The sequence below is a fragment of the Bombus flavifrons genome, chromosome 5 (assembly GCF_040668555.2).
Source record: "Bombus flavifrons isolate JBK064 chromosome 5, iyBomFlav1_principal, whole genome shotgun sequence".
NCBI lineage: Eukaryota > Metazoa > Arthropoda > Insecta > Hymenoptera > Apidae > Bombus > Bombus flavifrons.
The window spans coordinates 15,106,008-15,121,073 of NC_138446.1; the positions used below are offsets into that span (position 1 = coordinate 15,106,008).

Sequence of the window (15,066 nt, forward strand, 5' to 3'; positions counted from 1 at the left end):
GACCAAAGCAGAAATTTATTCGTCTGTTTCGTGATGCAAAACATGAATTTAAATCTCTTGCAGAGGATGAGACGAATTATAAGGATCCGTGTAGTCCTTCACCTTGCGGACCCAACAGTCAATGTCGCGTAGTAAACGGCCAAGGTGTATGTTCCTGTCTGCCAGAATTCACCGGAGCGCCTCCTGTGTGTCGCCCTGAGTGTACTTTAAACTCTGAATGTCCTCAAGATCGTGCATGCGTTAACCAAAAATGCGTGAACCCTTGTCCCGCTTCGTGTGGCAGTTTCGCATCTTGCGTGATCAGGAACCACAGTCCAATATGTGCTTGTAGACCATTATATACTGGAGATCCTTTCACAAGATGTTTTCCCGTGCCACGTAAGATATCTGGACGTGGTTTCAATTGCTCTAAAATTAAATAGATGTCTTATTTTCTCATTGCCCTTTCAGAATCCTCACCACCTACAACAGTTGAAACTTCACAACCTTGTTTACCTTCTCCTTGTGGCCCAAATTCAGAATGTCGTGTGGTCGGTGGAGGCCCATCTTGTCAGTGTCGACCAAATTACGTTGGAAGTCCACCAAACTGTCGGCCAGAATGTACAGTGAATTCTGACTGTTCTCCTAGTCAAGCTTGCGTGAGAGAAAAGTGCACAGACCCCTGCCCAGGTTCTTGCGGCTCGAATGCTCAATGTATGGTACTCAGTCACGTTCCTATATGTTCCTGCTTTGAAGGATATACGGGTGATCCTTTTAATGGTTGCAACCTAACTCCCGTTAGTCCAAGTAAGGATTTTAAAGAAAGTTCATATTTCATGTTTGTGAATGATCTGTTAGTATTTGCAACACGTTTGTTCTTCCTGCAGCAGGACCAATTGTTGTTGATCCATGTGCATTATTGCCTTGTGGCGCTAACGCACGTTGCAATGATGGAATCTGCACTTGTCTACCAGAGTATCAGGGTGATCCTTATGTTGGTTGTCGACCAGAATGCGTACTAAATGGGGATTGTCCTCAAAATAAGGCTTGTCTAAGAAACAAGTGTGTTGATCCTTGCCCTGGTACATGTGGTGTAAATGCACAGTGTCAAACATACAATCATGTGCCCATGTGCAACTGCCCAAATGGAATGGTGGGAAACGCCTTCGTTCAATGCAATGTTGTACAAGGTATAGCTTGACGAATTTTCCTGACATTCTTGACCGGAATTGTTGCGTTATAGGCGATTATTGCGTGATAAATAAAACTAATGTCCTATGTTACGTAAAAGGCAAAATATAAATTTTAATATTGTGTATTTAAATAACATAATCTAAAAGTTTGAGAATTACTAAAAGTTCACAGACGCCAGTTGAAAAAGAATTAGTGACATTGTTTGCAAAATTAATTTGAAGAACTTATCAATGGAACACTCCACTAAAACTTTATAATCTTATGTCATAGAAACCGAAAAGGAAAACCCTTGCTCTCCTTCGCCTTGTGGACCTAACAGTGTCTGTCGAGAGATCAATGAACAAGCAGTCTGTTCGTGTGTAGCAGGATATCTAGGTTCTCCACCTACTTGTAGACCAGAATGTACAGTTAGTTCCGATTGTCCTCTAACAGAAGCGTGTAACAATCAAAAATGTGTAAACCCCTGTCCTGGTACATGTGGATTTAGAGCCACCTGCAATGTTGTCAATCACAATCCTGTATGTAGCTGTCCAGCTGATCTCACTGGCGATCCATTTGTGCAGTGTGTTCTACGACGTAAGATTTGTTTCATACAAATTTTCCTGTTTATACAACTATTTGCGTAACGTGAACAAAATTGATGCTTGTTGTTTTAGCACCTGTGCCCGTAGTGCCACAAAATCCATGCGAACCCTCTCCATGTGGTCCAAATTCAGAATGTAAAGTCGTAAATGATGCTCCTTCCTGTTCCTGTTCGCTAGAATTTATAGGCACTCCTCCCAATTGTAGACCCGAATGTGCCAGTAACAGCGAATGTCCAAGTCAGTTGGCTTGCATCAATCAGAAATGCAGAGATCCTTGTCCTGGATCCTGCGGGACGAACGCAGAGTGTCGTGTCGTCAGTCACACTCCGATGTGTGTCTGCCCTGAAGATTATACTGGCGATCCTTTCACTCAATGTGCACCTAGACCACGTAAGGGCCAAGAATGTTCTTTTCCTAGTATTTTTTTCTCTAAATTACAGTTATTAAAAATCTTTATCCCTCGAAGATATTAAATGATATGTTAAAACATTTTAGCTGTCCCCATCAATATTTCTCCATGCACTCCATCACCGTGTGGTTTCAACGCGATATGCAAAGAACAAAACGGCGTAGGTTCATGCTCCTGTTTAACCGATTATATGGGCAATCCCTACGAAGGATGTCGCCCAGAATGTGTGGTTGACACGGATTGTCCATCCACATTGAGTTGTATACGCTCTAAATGTCAAGATCCCTGTCCTGGTACTTGTGGCACGAACACAGAATGCAGGGTCATTAATCATCGTCCTGCGTGCACGTGCATTCAAGGTTACACTGGAAATCCATTCCAATATTGCACCAACATTCCACAAATAGGTATGAATAAATATACAACCGTTTCGTTCTCTGACGAAGTATCATCACGAGGAATATTATGTATTCTGTGCAAGCTTTCAGAAAGAAAAGACCATGATTCTTTTTATTTCTGACGATAAGTAGAAATATTTTTTCATGATGTAAAACATACATTAAAATCTTGCAGAAGATGAAACGCAAAATAAGGATCCGTGCAACCCTTCACCTTGCGGACCAAACAGTCAATGTCGCATCGTAAATGGGCAAAGTGTCTGCTCTTGCCTGGCTGAATTCACCGGCACACCTCCCATGTGTCGTCCCGAGTGTACTTTAAATTCAGAATGTCCACGAGATCGTGCGTGCATTAACCAGAAATGTGTTAATCCATGTCCTGCCTCTTGCGGAACATTCGCCACTTGCGTAGTCAGGAACCATAGTCCAATCTGTGCGTGCAAAGAATCATATACCGGAGATCCCTTTACCATATGTTTCCCCGCGCCACGTAAGGACATTTCGAAAATTGACGAATTATTTTATATTGTTTTATAATTAAAAATCCCGTTCATTCCTTAATTACCCTTTTAGAAGCAACACCTCCAACAGCAGTCCAAGTTACACAACCCTGTTTGCCTTCTCCGTGTGGTCCAAACTCAGAGTGCCGTGTAACTAACGGAGGTCCATCTTGTCAATGTCTACCAACTTATATTGGAAGCCCTCCTAACTGTCGACCAGAGTGTACAGTAAACTCTGACTGTTCCCCTAGTCAAGCTTGCATGAGAGAAAGGTGCAGAGATCCTTGCCCAGGTTCTTGCGGCTCGAATGCTCAATGTATGGTCTTGAATCATATCCCAATATGCTCCTGTTTCGAAGGATACACGGGAGATCCTTTCAGCAATTGCTATCCAGCTCCTATTAGACCAAGTAAGAAAGCTGAAAATACATTATTAAATGAAGTTTCTTAAATGTTGAAGGAAATGAGAAACATATTTATTCCCTTCATAGCTGAACCAAATGTTGTCGATTCCTGTGCATCGTTGCCTTGTGGTCCTAATGCACGTTGCGACAATGGAGTCTGTACATGTTTACCAGAGTACCAGGGCGACCCTTATGTTGGATGCCGACCAGAATGCGTATTAAATACGGATTGCCCTTTGAATCGAGCTTGTATAAGAAACAAGTGTGTCGACCCTTGTCCTGGAACATGTGGCTTAAATGCAGAGTGTCGCGTATATAATCACGTACCCATGTGCAGTTGTCCCAGTGGAATGGTTGGAAATGCGTTTGTTCAGTGCAATATCCTACAAGGTACAACGCGACGAACTCTTTATTCAACGCTTGATTTATGTCTGCGGGTAGTAGGTGGCCGTAATATCTCCGGTTACGTTAATGTTTGAATACTTAAGTTTTATATTTATTTCGTACTTCATATGATATTAGCGGTAACTGTTAACATAGCTTATGTCACGTCTGTGCTATTTCAAAGGTAACTTTGAGAAGAGTTGAGAACACGTGTGCGTCTTTTTGGATTCAGAAAAGTCACATTATTCGCTACCAACATGCACAACCGTGGCATAAACCAGGGGTTTTCGAAACGTCTCTTAATGGCCACTAACAAAACGACGATTGAAATATTAAGAACACTATCGTAAATTAGCATCTCCTCTAAATGTATACCATATTTCCATGATAATAGATACCGTAAAAGGAAACCCATGTTCACCCTCGCCGTGTGGACCAAACAGTGTTTGTCGAGAGATTAATGGTCAGCCTGTCTGCTCCTGTGTAACAGGCTATTTAGGAGCACCACCTTCTTGTAGACCAGAATGTACAGTCAGCTCCGATTGTCCCTTGACAGAAGCTTGTAATAATCAGAAGTGTGTAAATCCTTGCCCCGGTTCGTGCGGATTCAGAGCTACTTGCAACGTTGTAAATCACAATCCTATATGCAGCTGTCCACCTGAACTCTCTGGTGATCCATTTGTTCAGTGTGTTCCACGACGTAAGATTGGTTCCTTCAATATTTTCACTGTCACTAACGATATTTATGAGACGAGTAATCGTAATCTACATATGTAATTTTAGCACCCGAGCCCGCAGTACCGCAAAATCCATGCGAACCCTCTCCATGTGGACCCAATGCAGAATGCAGAGTCGTCAATGATGCTCCCTCTTGCTCGTGTTTATCGGAATTTATAGGCAGCCCACCCAATTGCAGACCTGAATGCGCCAGCAATAGCGAATGTCCAAGTCAGTTGGCCTGCGTGAATCAGAAGTGCAGAGACCCTTGCCCTGGATCCTGTGGGACGAACGCTGAATGTCGTGTTGTCAGTCATACTCCTCTGTGTGTCTGCCCTAGCGACTATACTGGAGATCCTTTCACCCAATGTTCACCCAATCCACGTAAGGATTAAAAATTTTCTTCTTTTGTTTTTTAACTTCTAAATTATAGTTGCCAAAGATTCCTTGGAGATACTACGATTTCTAATTTCCGATTGTTATTGAAATCTATTCGTGGTCGAAGCAATAATCTTGTACAGAGAGGACCTTTAACATTGATTGTATTTATTGGTTACTTCTTAAAATTAAAAAAATTTTTAGCTGTCCCTGTCAATCAGTCTCCGTGCACTCCATCACCGTGCGGGTTCAACGCGATATGCAAAGAACAAAACGGTGTAGGATCCTGTACCTGTTTGGCCGATTACGTCGGTAACCCTTATGAAGGATGTCGCCCTGAATGTGTCGTTGACACTGACTGTCCATCCACGCAGAGCTGTATACGCTCTAGGTGTCAAGATCCTTGCCCCGGCACATGCGGCACAAATGCAGAATGCAAAGTCATCAATCATCGTCCTGCATGCACGTGTATTCAAGGTTATAGTGGAAATCCTTTCCAACATTGCGCATTGATACGTGAAATAGGTACGATTAACTTTCATCCCTTTTTGCATTTTACATAAATTTTTATTAACAAAAATTTCGAAGAACACCGAGATGTTTCTCATGGTTCTAAATTTAAATCTTGTAGAAGATGAAACGAAATACAAAGATCCGTGCAACCCTTCATCTTGTGGACCTAACAGTCAATGTCGTGTAGTAAATGGCCAAGCTGTTTGCTCTTGTCTGCCAGAATACACAGGCACGCCTCCAATGTGTCGTCCCGAGTGTGTTCTAAACTCAGAGTGTCCTCAAGATCGCGCCTGCGTTAACCAAAAGTGCATGGACCCGTGTCCCAATTCTTGTGGCACGTTTGCTACCTGCGTGGTCAAAAGTCACAGTCCGATCTGTGCTTGCAGAGAATCATACACCGGGGATCCTTTCATCAGATGTTTCCCTGCTCCACGTAAGATATCTTGAAACTAATTTAAATTATCTTGCAGTTACATATATAGATTCCTTATTTCATAATTGCCCTTTTAGAAGCACTACCACCGACAACAGTCGAAGCTACACAGCCCTGTTTGCCTTCCCCGTGTGGTCCAAATTCAGAGTGTCGTGTAGTCAATGGCGGTCCATCCTGTCAATGTCTATCCACTTATATTGGAAGCCCTCCAAACTGTCGTCCAGAGTGTACAGTAAACTCTGACTGTTCACCTAGTAAAGCCTGTATGGGAGAAAAATGCAGAGACCCATGCCCAGGTTCTTGCGGTTTCAATGCTCAATGTACAGTATTCAATCACGTTCCTATGTGTTCCTGTATCTCTGGATACACCGGTGATCCTTTCAGTCAATGCAATCAACTAATCACTCCTCGTAAGTAGTTTCCATTCAGAAAGATTTTTTATGTTCTATCACCGATTCGATTGGAATTTTTAAAATGGCTGATACAAAATTTTTGGTAGCAGCTGAACCAACACAGACGGATTTATGTAATCCATCCCCCTGTGGACCTAACGCTATTTGCAACGACGGAATCTGTTCTTGCATGCCCGATTACTATGGGGATTCTACCATCGGTTGTCGACCAGAATGTGTACTTAACAACGATTGCCCCCGAAACAAAGCTTGCGTGAGAAACAAATGCGAGAATCCTTGCGTTGGTGCATGTGCCCCTGATGCAATTTGCGACGTGGTTAATCATGTTCCAATGTGCAGTTGTTCTCCTGGTTTCGAAGGAAATGCCTTTGCATTCTGTCGTCCAGCTATAGGTACTTTGTCGTGTTGAAAAGAATTTTCTGTTTCTTTAGTTTATAAGTCAAGACCATTTATTTACTTAAACAAATTATTTAGTTAAAGAAGGCATTTAAATCCAGACGTTTTTACAAGTAATCGTATTTCGACAGCCGAACTTCCATCTAATCCGTGCAATCCATCGCCTTGCGGATCTAACAGTCAATGTCGAGTGAAGAATGGCCAGGCAGTGTGTAGTTGCGTACCAGGCTATTTAGGAAACCCGCCAATCTGTCGCCCAGAATGTGTAGTTAGCTCTGATTGCCCACCAAACGAGAGTTGTAGTAATCAGAAGTGCATAAATCCTTGTGTGGGCTCGTGTGGCTTGGGAGCTCGTTGCACTGTCGCGAATCGTAATCCTATTTGCCACTGTCCTGAAGGATTCACGGGAGATCCTTTCATTAGGTGTCTTCCACTTCGTAAGTTCCTTTTTTTAACTGAGAGATTCGGTGCACAAATGATACAAGTAAGAATATGTATTTTTAAATCCAAAAAATTACAGGTAAAATTAAACTCTAGAAATATTAGAACATATTACTGTATCAAATTAAATAAAACTCTAGTAGATAAAATATTATATTATATTATAGATATATATTATCTAAATAGTAGATTAAATATCGAAACAGGTTACTAATATTGTACCTCTAATTGTGCTGATTCGTAACGAAACTTTCTAGATAAATGTGACATCCCTTTATCTTTTTAAAACAAAATACATTTGTACCAACGTTCCACCGAGTCTACAAAATATCATTAACATCTGAGCACCCATGAAGAGGTTCATTTTTAATATCTGAATAAAATTTTTAGCGCCAGTTCAGCCAGAACCGATAAACGTTTGCCAGCCATCACCATGCGGACCCAATGCTCAGTGCCAAATATCAGGAAATTCACCTTCATGCAGTTGTTTACCCGAATTTATCGGTTCACCGCCATATTGCAAGCCAGAATGCATTAGTAACAGCGAATGCCCTACAAATTTGGCGTGCATAAATCAAAAGTGTCGCGATCCTTGTCCCGGTTCCTGTGGCGCCAATGCAGAATGCAGAATAATTAGCCACACGCCTATGTGCATTTGCTCTTCGGGTTTCGTTGGTGATCCATTTGTACAGTGTACTCCAAAACCAGGTAAAAAGACTCTCACATTAAACGGTTAAAGTAAAAAACGAATAAAATATTCCCAGAAAGTATTCTATCGTCGAAACGAATAAGTATTTCTCACAAGAAAAATAATTTACAATTTGTAGTTATCCAAGATCAAGAAATAGAGAAACTCACCCCGTGTGTACCATCTCCTTGTGGATCTAATGCAGTGTGTAACGAACAAAACGGCGCAGCATCCTGTAAATGCATCACTGATTATATTGGCAATCCTTATGAAGGATGTCGGCCAGAGTGTATCGTTAATTCCGATTGCTCGGCTGATCAAGCTTGTGTTAGATCCAAATGTCAGAACCCTTGTCCAGGATTCTGTGGATACAATGCAATGTGTCAAGTTGTTAATCATGTTCCATTATGTACCTGTCAATCTGGATATAGCGGAGATCCGTTCGTTCAATGTAACTTTATTCAAGCTCCGCGTAAGTATTTATGTTAGGCGGAACCTCCATTGTCCGAAATTTTCTTATTCAGATATTTTCGAGCAGTGCAACTTATGAAAATAATGTCAAAGTCATAGGTTTTCACGGTTTTGTAATATGGACGTTCTTATAGCGGAACCAGCTGACCCTTGTAATCCATCACCCTGCGGTCTGAACAGTCTGTGTCGTGTATTCAATGGACAGGCTATCTGTTCGTGTTCACCTACGTTTTTGGGATCTCCACCGATGTGTAGGCCAGAGTGTACGGTCAGCTCAGAATGTACAACAAACCGTGCTTGCAAAAACCTCAAATGCGTCGACCCTTGCCCTGGAATTTGTGGTATCAATGCTAGATGCGAGGCCATTAATCACAGTCCGATCTGTAGCTGTAACGTAGGATATACCGGCGATCCCTTCGTTAGATGTTTCAAAGTTCCAAGTAAGTAATTCGGGCTGAATTTCGTGAAAAACTATTCCAATCCATTCGTTTTAACCCACTGAAATTTAAAACCAGTTGTCGATCATTTACTAAAGTACAACGTTGGATGAAAAAGATAAGGATAGATTCTCAATGGTAATATTTTCCTTCAGCGGTACCCGAACCAGTGAACCCTTGCGTGCCATCGCCCTGTGGCCCGTTCTCTGTATGTCGCGTCGTTGGAAACGCGGACCTACCAAGCTGTACCTGTATGGACGATTACATAGGAACTCCTCCAAACTGTCGACCGCAGTGTACCATCGATTCAGAATGTGCCAGTAACCGAGCTTGCCTCAGACAAAAGTGTACAGATCCTTGTCCAGGTTCCTGCGGTACTGGAGCAGAATGTTTAGTAGTGAATCACATGGCTGTGTGCACTTGTCCCCAGGGATTCACAGGCGATTCATTTGTCAATTGTTTCCTAGAATCTCCTCGTAAGCATTGTCATAGAAATTTAGAACTTTATGAAAACAATAATACGAATGCATCCCTTCGAAGCAGTATTTTTAATATTTTTGCTGATACATACAGAACGATATTTAATGACACTTTTCATCACAATTTTATCCCTCAGAACAATACCTAATAGTTTCAGCCTTTAGAACAGAATTTAATGATATTTTTCCTACTAGCTTCACCAACAGCGCCCCAAGATGCCTGCAACCCCTCACCGTGTGGATCGAACGCACTGTGTCGCGATGGTACATGCACTTGTCTACCAGAATACCACGGTGATCCATATTACGGATGTCGTCCGGAGTGTGTCCAGAACCCAGACTGTCCTTTAGACAGAGCTTGCAATCGTAACAAGTGTTTTGATCCTTGTACCGGTGTCTGCGGACAGAATGCCGAATGCGTGGTGATAAATCATACTCCCATGTGCAGTTGCCCCGATGGCATGTCAGGAAACGCGTTCACAGCATGTTTCCCAGTGAAAGGTAAATTATTATATCATGACAACGATCAATAACACTGAACCTGTATGTGATTTGTGATAAGAGACATTAGTCGAGAGAAAAGCTGAAACGTATCGAACATCCTCGAAATCGTTGAATCGAGTCCTTTGTCAACTTAAACATTCGCTGACGCACAGTGTTTTGAAATAACTATCTAGCTAGGGAAAATTATATTTTGCCTTAAAAATCCAACCCTTTGTTTTGCAGACCCAGAGATAGTACAACCTTGCAACCCGTCACCCTGTGGTCCTAATAGTAGGTGTCAGGACATCAGTGGACAGGCAGTGTGTTCGTGTGCCCCTGGTTACATAGGAAACCCACCAGCTTGTCGACCTGAATGTATAGTTAACAGTGACTGTCCATTGAACGAAGCTTGCGTGAATCTCAAGTGTAGAGACCCGTGTCCTGGATCCTGTGGAGTATCAGCTAGGTGTCAGGTCGTCAATCATAATCCTATTTGCAGCTGTCCTTCGATATTCACTGGTGACCCCTTCGTGCGTTGTTTACCTAAACGTAGGTGTCTTTTATGATTATTTAATTTAGAGATAACATCTCATTACGGAGGTAACGGAAATTTAATTTGTGGGTTTTCTGAAAAGCTGAAGAACCAGTGCAACCAACCAGCCCGTGTCAGCCATCACCATGCGGTCCAAACGCAGTTTGTCAAGTGGTTAATAACTCCCCGTCGTGTTCTTGTAAACCAGAATTTATTGGTGTTCCGCCAAACTGCAAGCCAGAGTGTATCAGTAATAGCGAATGCGGTAGTCACTTGGCGTGTATCGAGCGTAAATGCAGAGACCCTTGCGCCGGTTCTTGTGGTTCGAACGCGGAATGTCACGTTGTGAATCATGTTCCATCGTGCATTTGCTCGAAGGACTTCACGGGAGATCCGTTCGTTCAGTGCATTGCCAGACAACGTAAGTGTCCTGATCGATGTTTCATAAAATAGGACATTTATTGGTACCTTATTGACGTGACTTTGTTACGATTGGTAACTTTGACAAACTAGTGTAGTAGCGTAGAATTTCTCTTGAAGAAAAGAACATTCTTTTTACTAGAAATACTGAAGTTTAAATGCTCAAAAAATCAGGTAATTCGAGTTTCCAAAAAAACGTATATTATCTTGTAGAACATTTTACTGAATATTTCTTGAAAACCTGAAGAAAATAGAAATTTCAATAATATACCCCATCGTTAAAGTGTCAATAATAAGAAATAATCAAGTTATTCATCGACTTAATAATCCAATTAAATTCGTCCTTAACTTCTTTTAGCGGATACAACAGTCGTACCTAGACCCTGCCAACCCTCTCCGTGCGGAGCAAACGCCATTTGTCGTGAACAGAATGATCTTAGTTCCTGTACCTGTTTGCCCGAGTACATCGGCAATCCTTACGAAGGATGTCGACCAGAATGCACTAGATCATCAGACTGTCCCTCTCATTTAGCTTGTATCAGATCCAAATGTCAAAATCCTTGCCCTGGTTCTTGTGGCTCCAATACCAACTGTCAAGTAGTAAACAATCTACCTGTGTGCACTTGTATCCCGCAATACACTGGCGATCCATACGTGAATTGCGTATACAAAGCTCCTACAAGTGAGTAATTAACACGAATAATTAAAGAGTACAGAGGAAAAGACACGATATGTTATATTTTTCACTTTTTACAAAGGAGAATATTTTCTAATTTAATACGCTGTCAATTAATTCTATGTTGCAAAAATTGGCCTCTTAATCGATTTTCAAGACGTACATGTATTTTTCCACTGTTGCCATAATTTTAAAAATATTTCTTGCCAGAGTATCAAAATTCTTGATAGATGTACTTTCAACTTTTCGTAAGATTTCCCCAATCCTCCAGTTATTTTTAAAAGGATTACATCTTTGAATTATTTTCAATTCTTAAAATACTCCTTTTTAGTCATAAAGAGACATTAAAATAAAAATATCAACAAAAATGTCCCGTCGGGTCTTTCTCCTGTGATCTTCAATTTTACTTCGCTCCTTCTATTCTTGCTTCGAGATACAAGCTCCATGTTATACACTTTACAGTTGACGAAGACGAGCGAGACGTATGCCAACCATCCCCTTGTGGTCCAAATAGCCAGTGCCAGAAAGTAAATGGTCAGGCAGTGTGCTCGTGTCAGCCTCAATATGTAGGAACCCCACCGAACTGTAGACCAGAGTGTGTCGTGAATTCGGAATGTAACTCGAATCTCGCGTGTATTAACCAGAAGTGTAGAGATCCTTGTCCTGGTACTTGTGGCCGTAACGCACAGTGCAAGGTTGTGCACCACAGTCCAATTTGCAGCTGTGGAAGCGGTTTGACGGGAGATCCGTTTGTTTACTGTTTCCCTGTTCCAAGTAAGTTTGAAAGAAATCTTGTTATATAATCTTCGTAAATTAATTATAGTTAACAATAACATTTTTCAAATATTTTTCTGAGCTTCATGGTGTACTCTCTGAGTCCGTATATGAAAATTTATGCCATTATCCATTCTTATCCGATTCCATTATCAATTAAGAAGTGTTCCCTATCAATATCTCGTATTTCAACGATATTTACGCTATAGTGCCAAAACCGGAAGAGCCGTACCCTAAGGATCCTTGCACCCCATCCCCCTGTGGTTCAAACGCCATGTGCAAGGCCGTTGGAGAAACTCCAGTCTGCACTTGCATAAACAACTACATCGGAGTGCCACCAAATTGTCGACCGCAATGTTCCATCAATTCAGATTGTACAGCAGACAAAGCTTGCATTAGAGAGAAGTGTAGAGATCCCTGTCCAGGATCTTGCGGCGTGAATGCACGCTGTACAGTTGTCAATCATACGCCAGCTTGCACTTGTCCCGAAGGATACACCGGCGATCCTTTCACCAGCTGTTCACCAACTCCTCCGCCAATCAGTAAGAATCCAGATAATCATTCAACATTTTTTTTTCTTTTCTTCTGTTCCCTTATAGGGTTAGTATGTAAGTGATAGACCGGGAGGAGTACATTGAGCCACTTGTTTCAGTCTCAGAAGCCCCAACAGACCCATGCAACCCATCACCGTGTGGACCAAACGCACAATGCAATAGTGGCGTGTGCACTTGCTTGCCTGGTTATCTGGGCGACCCATACACCATTTGCCGCCCTGAATGTGTTATCAACACCGACTGTTCCCGAAACGAAGCTTGCCTACTGCACAAATGCAGAAATCCCTGTGTAGGAACCTGTGGAGTAAACGCAGAGTGCACTGTGATCAATCATCTACCTATGTGCAGCTGTCCTAGGAACATGACAGGCAATGCTTTCGTTTCGTGTAATCCTATTCAAGGTTGGTCCCCTGACTCATCTTTTGTTTCATTCTTCCCTGAAATTATTTTCACTTCCACTGTGTATGATACGTGGCCTGTGAATTTTATTTAAACGAATCTGTTATAATTACGTGCGGTATCACGTTGTATATTTTGTATAGTAGTTGTGACGTAAATTCATACCGTTTTCTTATTTATGAAAAACGAAGGAAACGGGACGAATATACGTTAGAACTTAATATAATATTACTTTTTTTTATACTTTTTTCCTTTGTAATCTGAGAGAAACTCAGATTGCTCAGCAGCAGTTGAAACACGCTTATTATTAATATTTTGGAATTTGTGGTATGACAGAAACCACCGCAGTCGATCTATGCAACCCATCACCCTGCGGTTCGAACAGCCATTGTCGTCCTTCCAACGGTCAAGCTGTCTGCAGCTGCGTTACTGGATTCAAAGGATCGCCACCATTCTGTAGAGCAGAGTGTATCGTTAGCACAGATTGCCCTCGAAACAGAGCTTGCAGTAACCAAAAATGCATCGACCCTTGTCTCGGTGCTTGTGGATTGTCTGCTCAGTGTTCCGTGATCAATCATAATCCTGTTTGTAGCTGCTTCGAGCAGTATACCGGAGATCCATTTATTCAGTGTGTCCCACAAAGTAAGGCTCATTTATCACTCCAAAGATTTCTCGTCAAAAATATATCTCTGTTCCGGCTTTTTCTTGAAAATTTGGAATTTTGCAAATTTGAAATCTGAAAAATATTTATCAATTTAATTATTTTACTTCCGGATCCAATGTATCTTACTACTACGAGGTTGCACGACTTACTAGATATCTTTTGTACCGAAGGATGATCCTGCTAAGATTGGCATTTTCTTTTAGTAAAAGAGCCAGATACCCCGATAAATCCTTGCCAGCCATCGCCTTGTGGTCCAAACGCTCGATGCCAAGTCACCAACAACGCACCCTCGTGTTCTTGTCTTCCTGAATTCGTAGGAGTCCCACCATATTGCAAACCCGAGTGTCTGAGTAATACAGAATGTTCAGCGCAGCAGGCTTGCATCAATCAGAAATGTGCGGATCCTTGCCCTGGTTCCTGTGGCAGGAACACAGAGTGCAGGACGATTAGTCACACACCTATGTGCACTTGTGCAAGCAATTTCACTGGAAACCCGTTCGTACAATGTACACCCCAACCAAGTAAGATCTTCTCTTCCTTAATCATCCATTGTTAAGTACGTTTAAAAAAAATTAACGTCACTTCTTTTTTATTCCACTTGTAGTCGAAGATAGACCACAAAAAGTCAACCCCTGCCAGCCATCTCCCTGTGGCCCGAACGCCATTTGTCGCGAATCGTACGGTACAGCCCGGTGCACCTGTTTACCTGACTTCTATGGTAACCCATACGAAAATTGTAGGCCAGAGTGTATTATCAATGCCGACTGCCCATCTAACCGAGCCTGTATAAGGAACAAGTGTCAAGATCCCTGTCCAGGAACCTGTGGCTTTAACGCCGATTGCCAAGTGGTGAATCACATTCCAATTTGCAGTTGTAGCTCAGGTTACACTGGTGATCCATTTACAGCTTGCAGCATACTTAAACAACCCCGTGAGTTTTTCCAACTGCAGATTTTAAGAAATATTCTCCGTTTATGTAGAGTATAATTTGATAACGATATCGTAATATATTAATAACAATAGCTACGACAAGTCTGACGAATCCCTGCGAACCTTCACCCTGTGGACCAAACAGTAAGTGCGCCAATGTGAATGGCCAAGCCACTTGTTCTTGCCTTCCCGATTTCAAAGGCACACCACCAGGATGTAGGCCCGAGTGTGTTGTTAGCACAGAATGTGCTAGCAACAGAGCTTGTGTGAATCAGAAATGCGTTGACCCTTGCCCTGGAGTTTGTGGGATAAGCGCGAGATGCGAGGTGTTCCATCACAGTCCCATTTGTAGCTGCGATCCTCGTCAGACGGGAGATCCGTTTGTCAAGTGTTTCGATGTGACCAGTAAGTGGCTGA

General features: G+C 42.1%; 1 protein-coding gene across 1 annotated transcript in view; it reads left to right on the forward strand.

The window, feature by feature from the left end:
* Window positions 1-15,066, forward strand: part of dpy (fibrillin-like protein dumpy) — a 114,571-nt gene that overhangs the window by 86,866 nt on the left and 12,639 nt on the right. Inside the window, 31 exon segments of the mRNA XM_069112957.1 lie at window positions 64-378; window positions 451-786; window positions 870-1,169; window positions 1,444-1,749; window positions 1,830-2,147; window positions 2,253-2,573; window positions 2,740-3,054; window positions 3,138-3,473; window positions 3,555-3,857; window positions 4,246-4,551; window positions 4,635-4,952; window positions 5,151-5,471; window positions 5,578-5,892; window positions 5,970-6,302; window positions 6,392-6,697; window positions 6,833-7,138; window positions 7,533-7,850; window positions 7,970-8,302; window positions 8,436-8,741; window positions 8,894-9,214; window positions 9,413-9,718; window positions 9,944-10,249; window positions 10,336-10,653; window positions 11,011-11,334; window positions 11,791-12,102; window positions 12,312-12,644; window positions 12,755-13,057; window positions 13,392-13,697; window positions 13,923-14,240; window positions 14,324-14,650; window positions 14,743-15,054. Coding sequence (XP_068969058.1) covers window positions 64-378; window positions 451-786; window positions 870-1,169; window positions 1,444-1,749; window positions 1,830-2,147; window positions 2,253-2,573; window positions 2,740-3,054; window positions 3,138-3,473; window positions 3,555-3,857; window positions 4,246-4,551; window positions 4,635-4,952; window positions 5,151-5,471; window positions 5,578-5,892; window positions 5,970-6,302; window positions 6,392-6,697; window positions 6,833-7,138; window positions 7,533-7,850; window positions 7,970-8,302; window positions 8,436-8,741; window positions 8,894-9,214; window positions 9,413-9,718; window positions 9,944-10,249; window positions 10,336-10,653; window positions 11,011-11,334; window positions 11,791-12,102; window positions 12,312-12,644; window positions 12,755-13,057; window positions 13,392-13,697; window positions 13,923-14,240; window positions 14,324-14,650; window positions 14,743-15,054 — 9,798 coding nt within the window.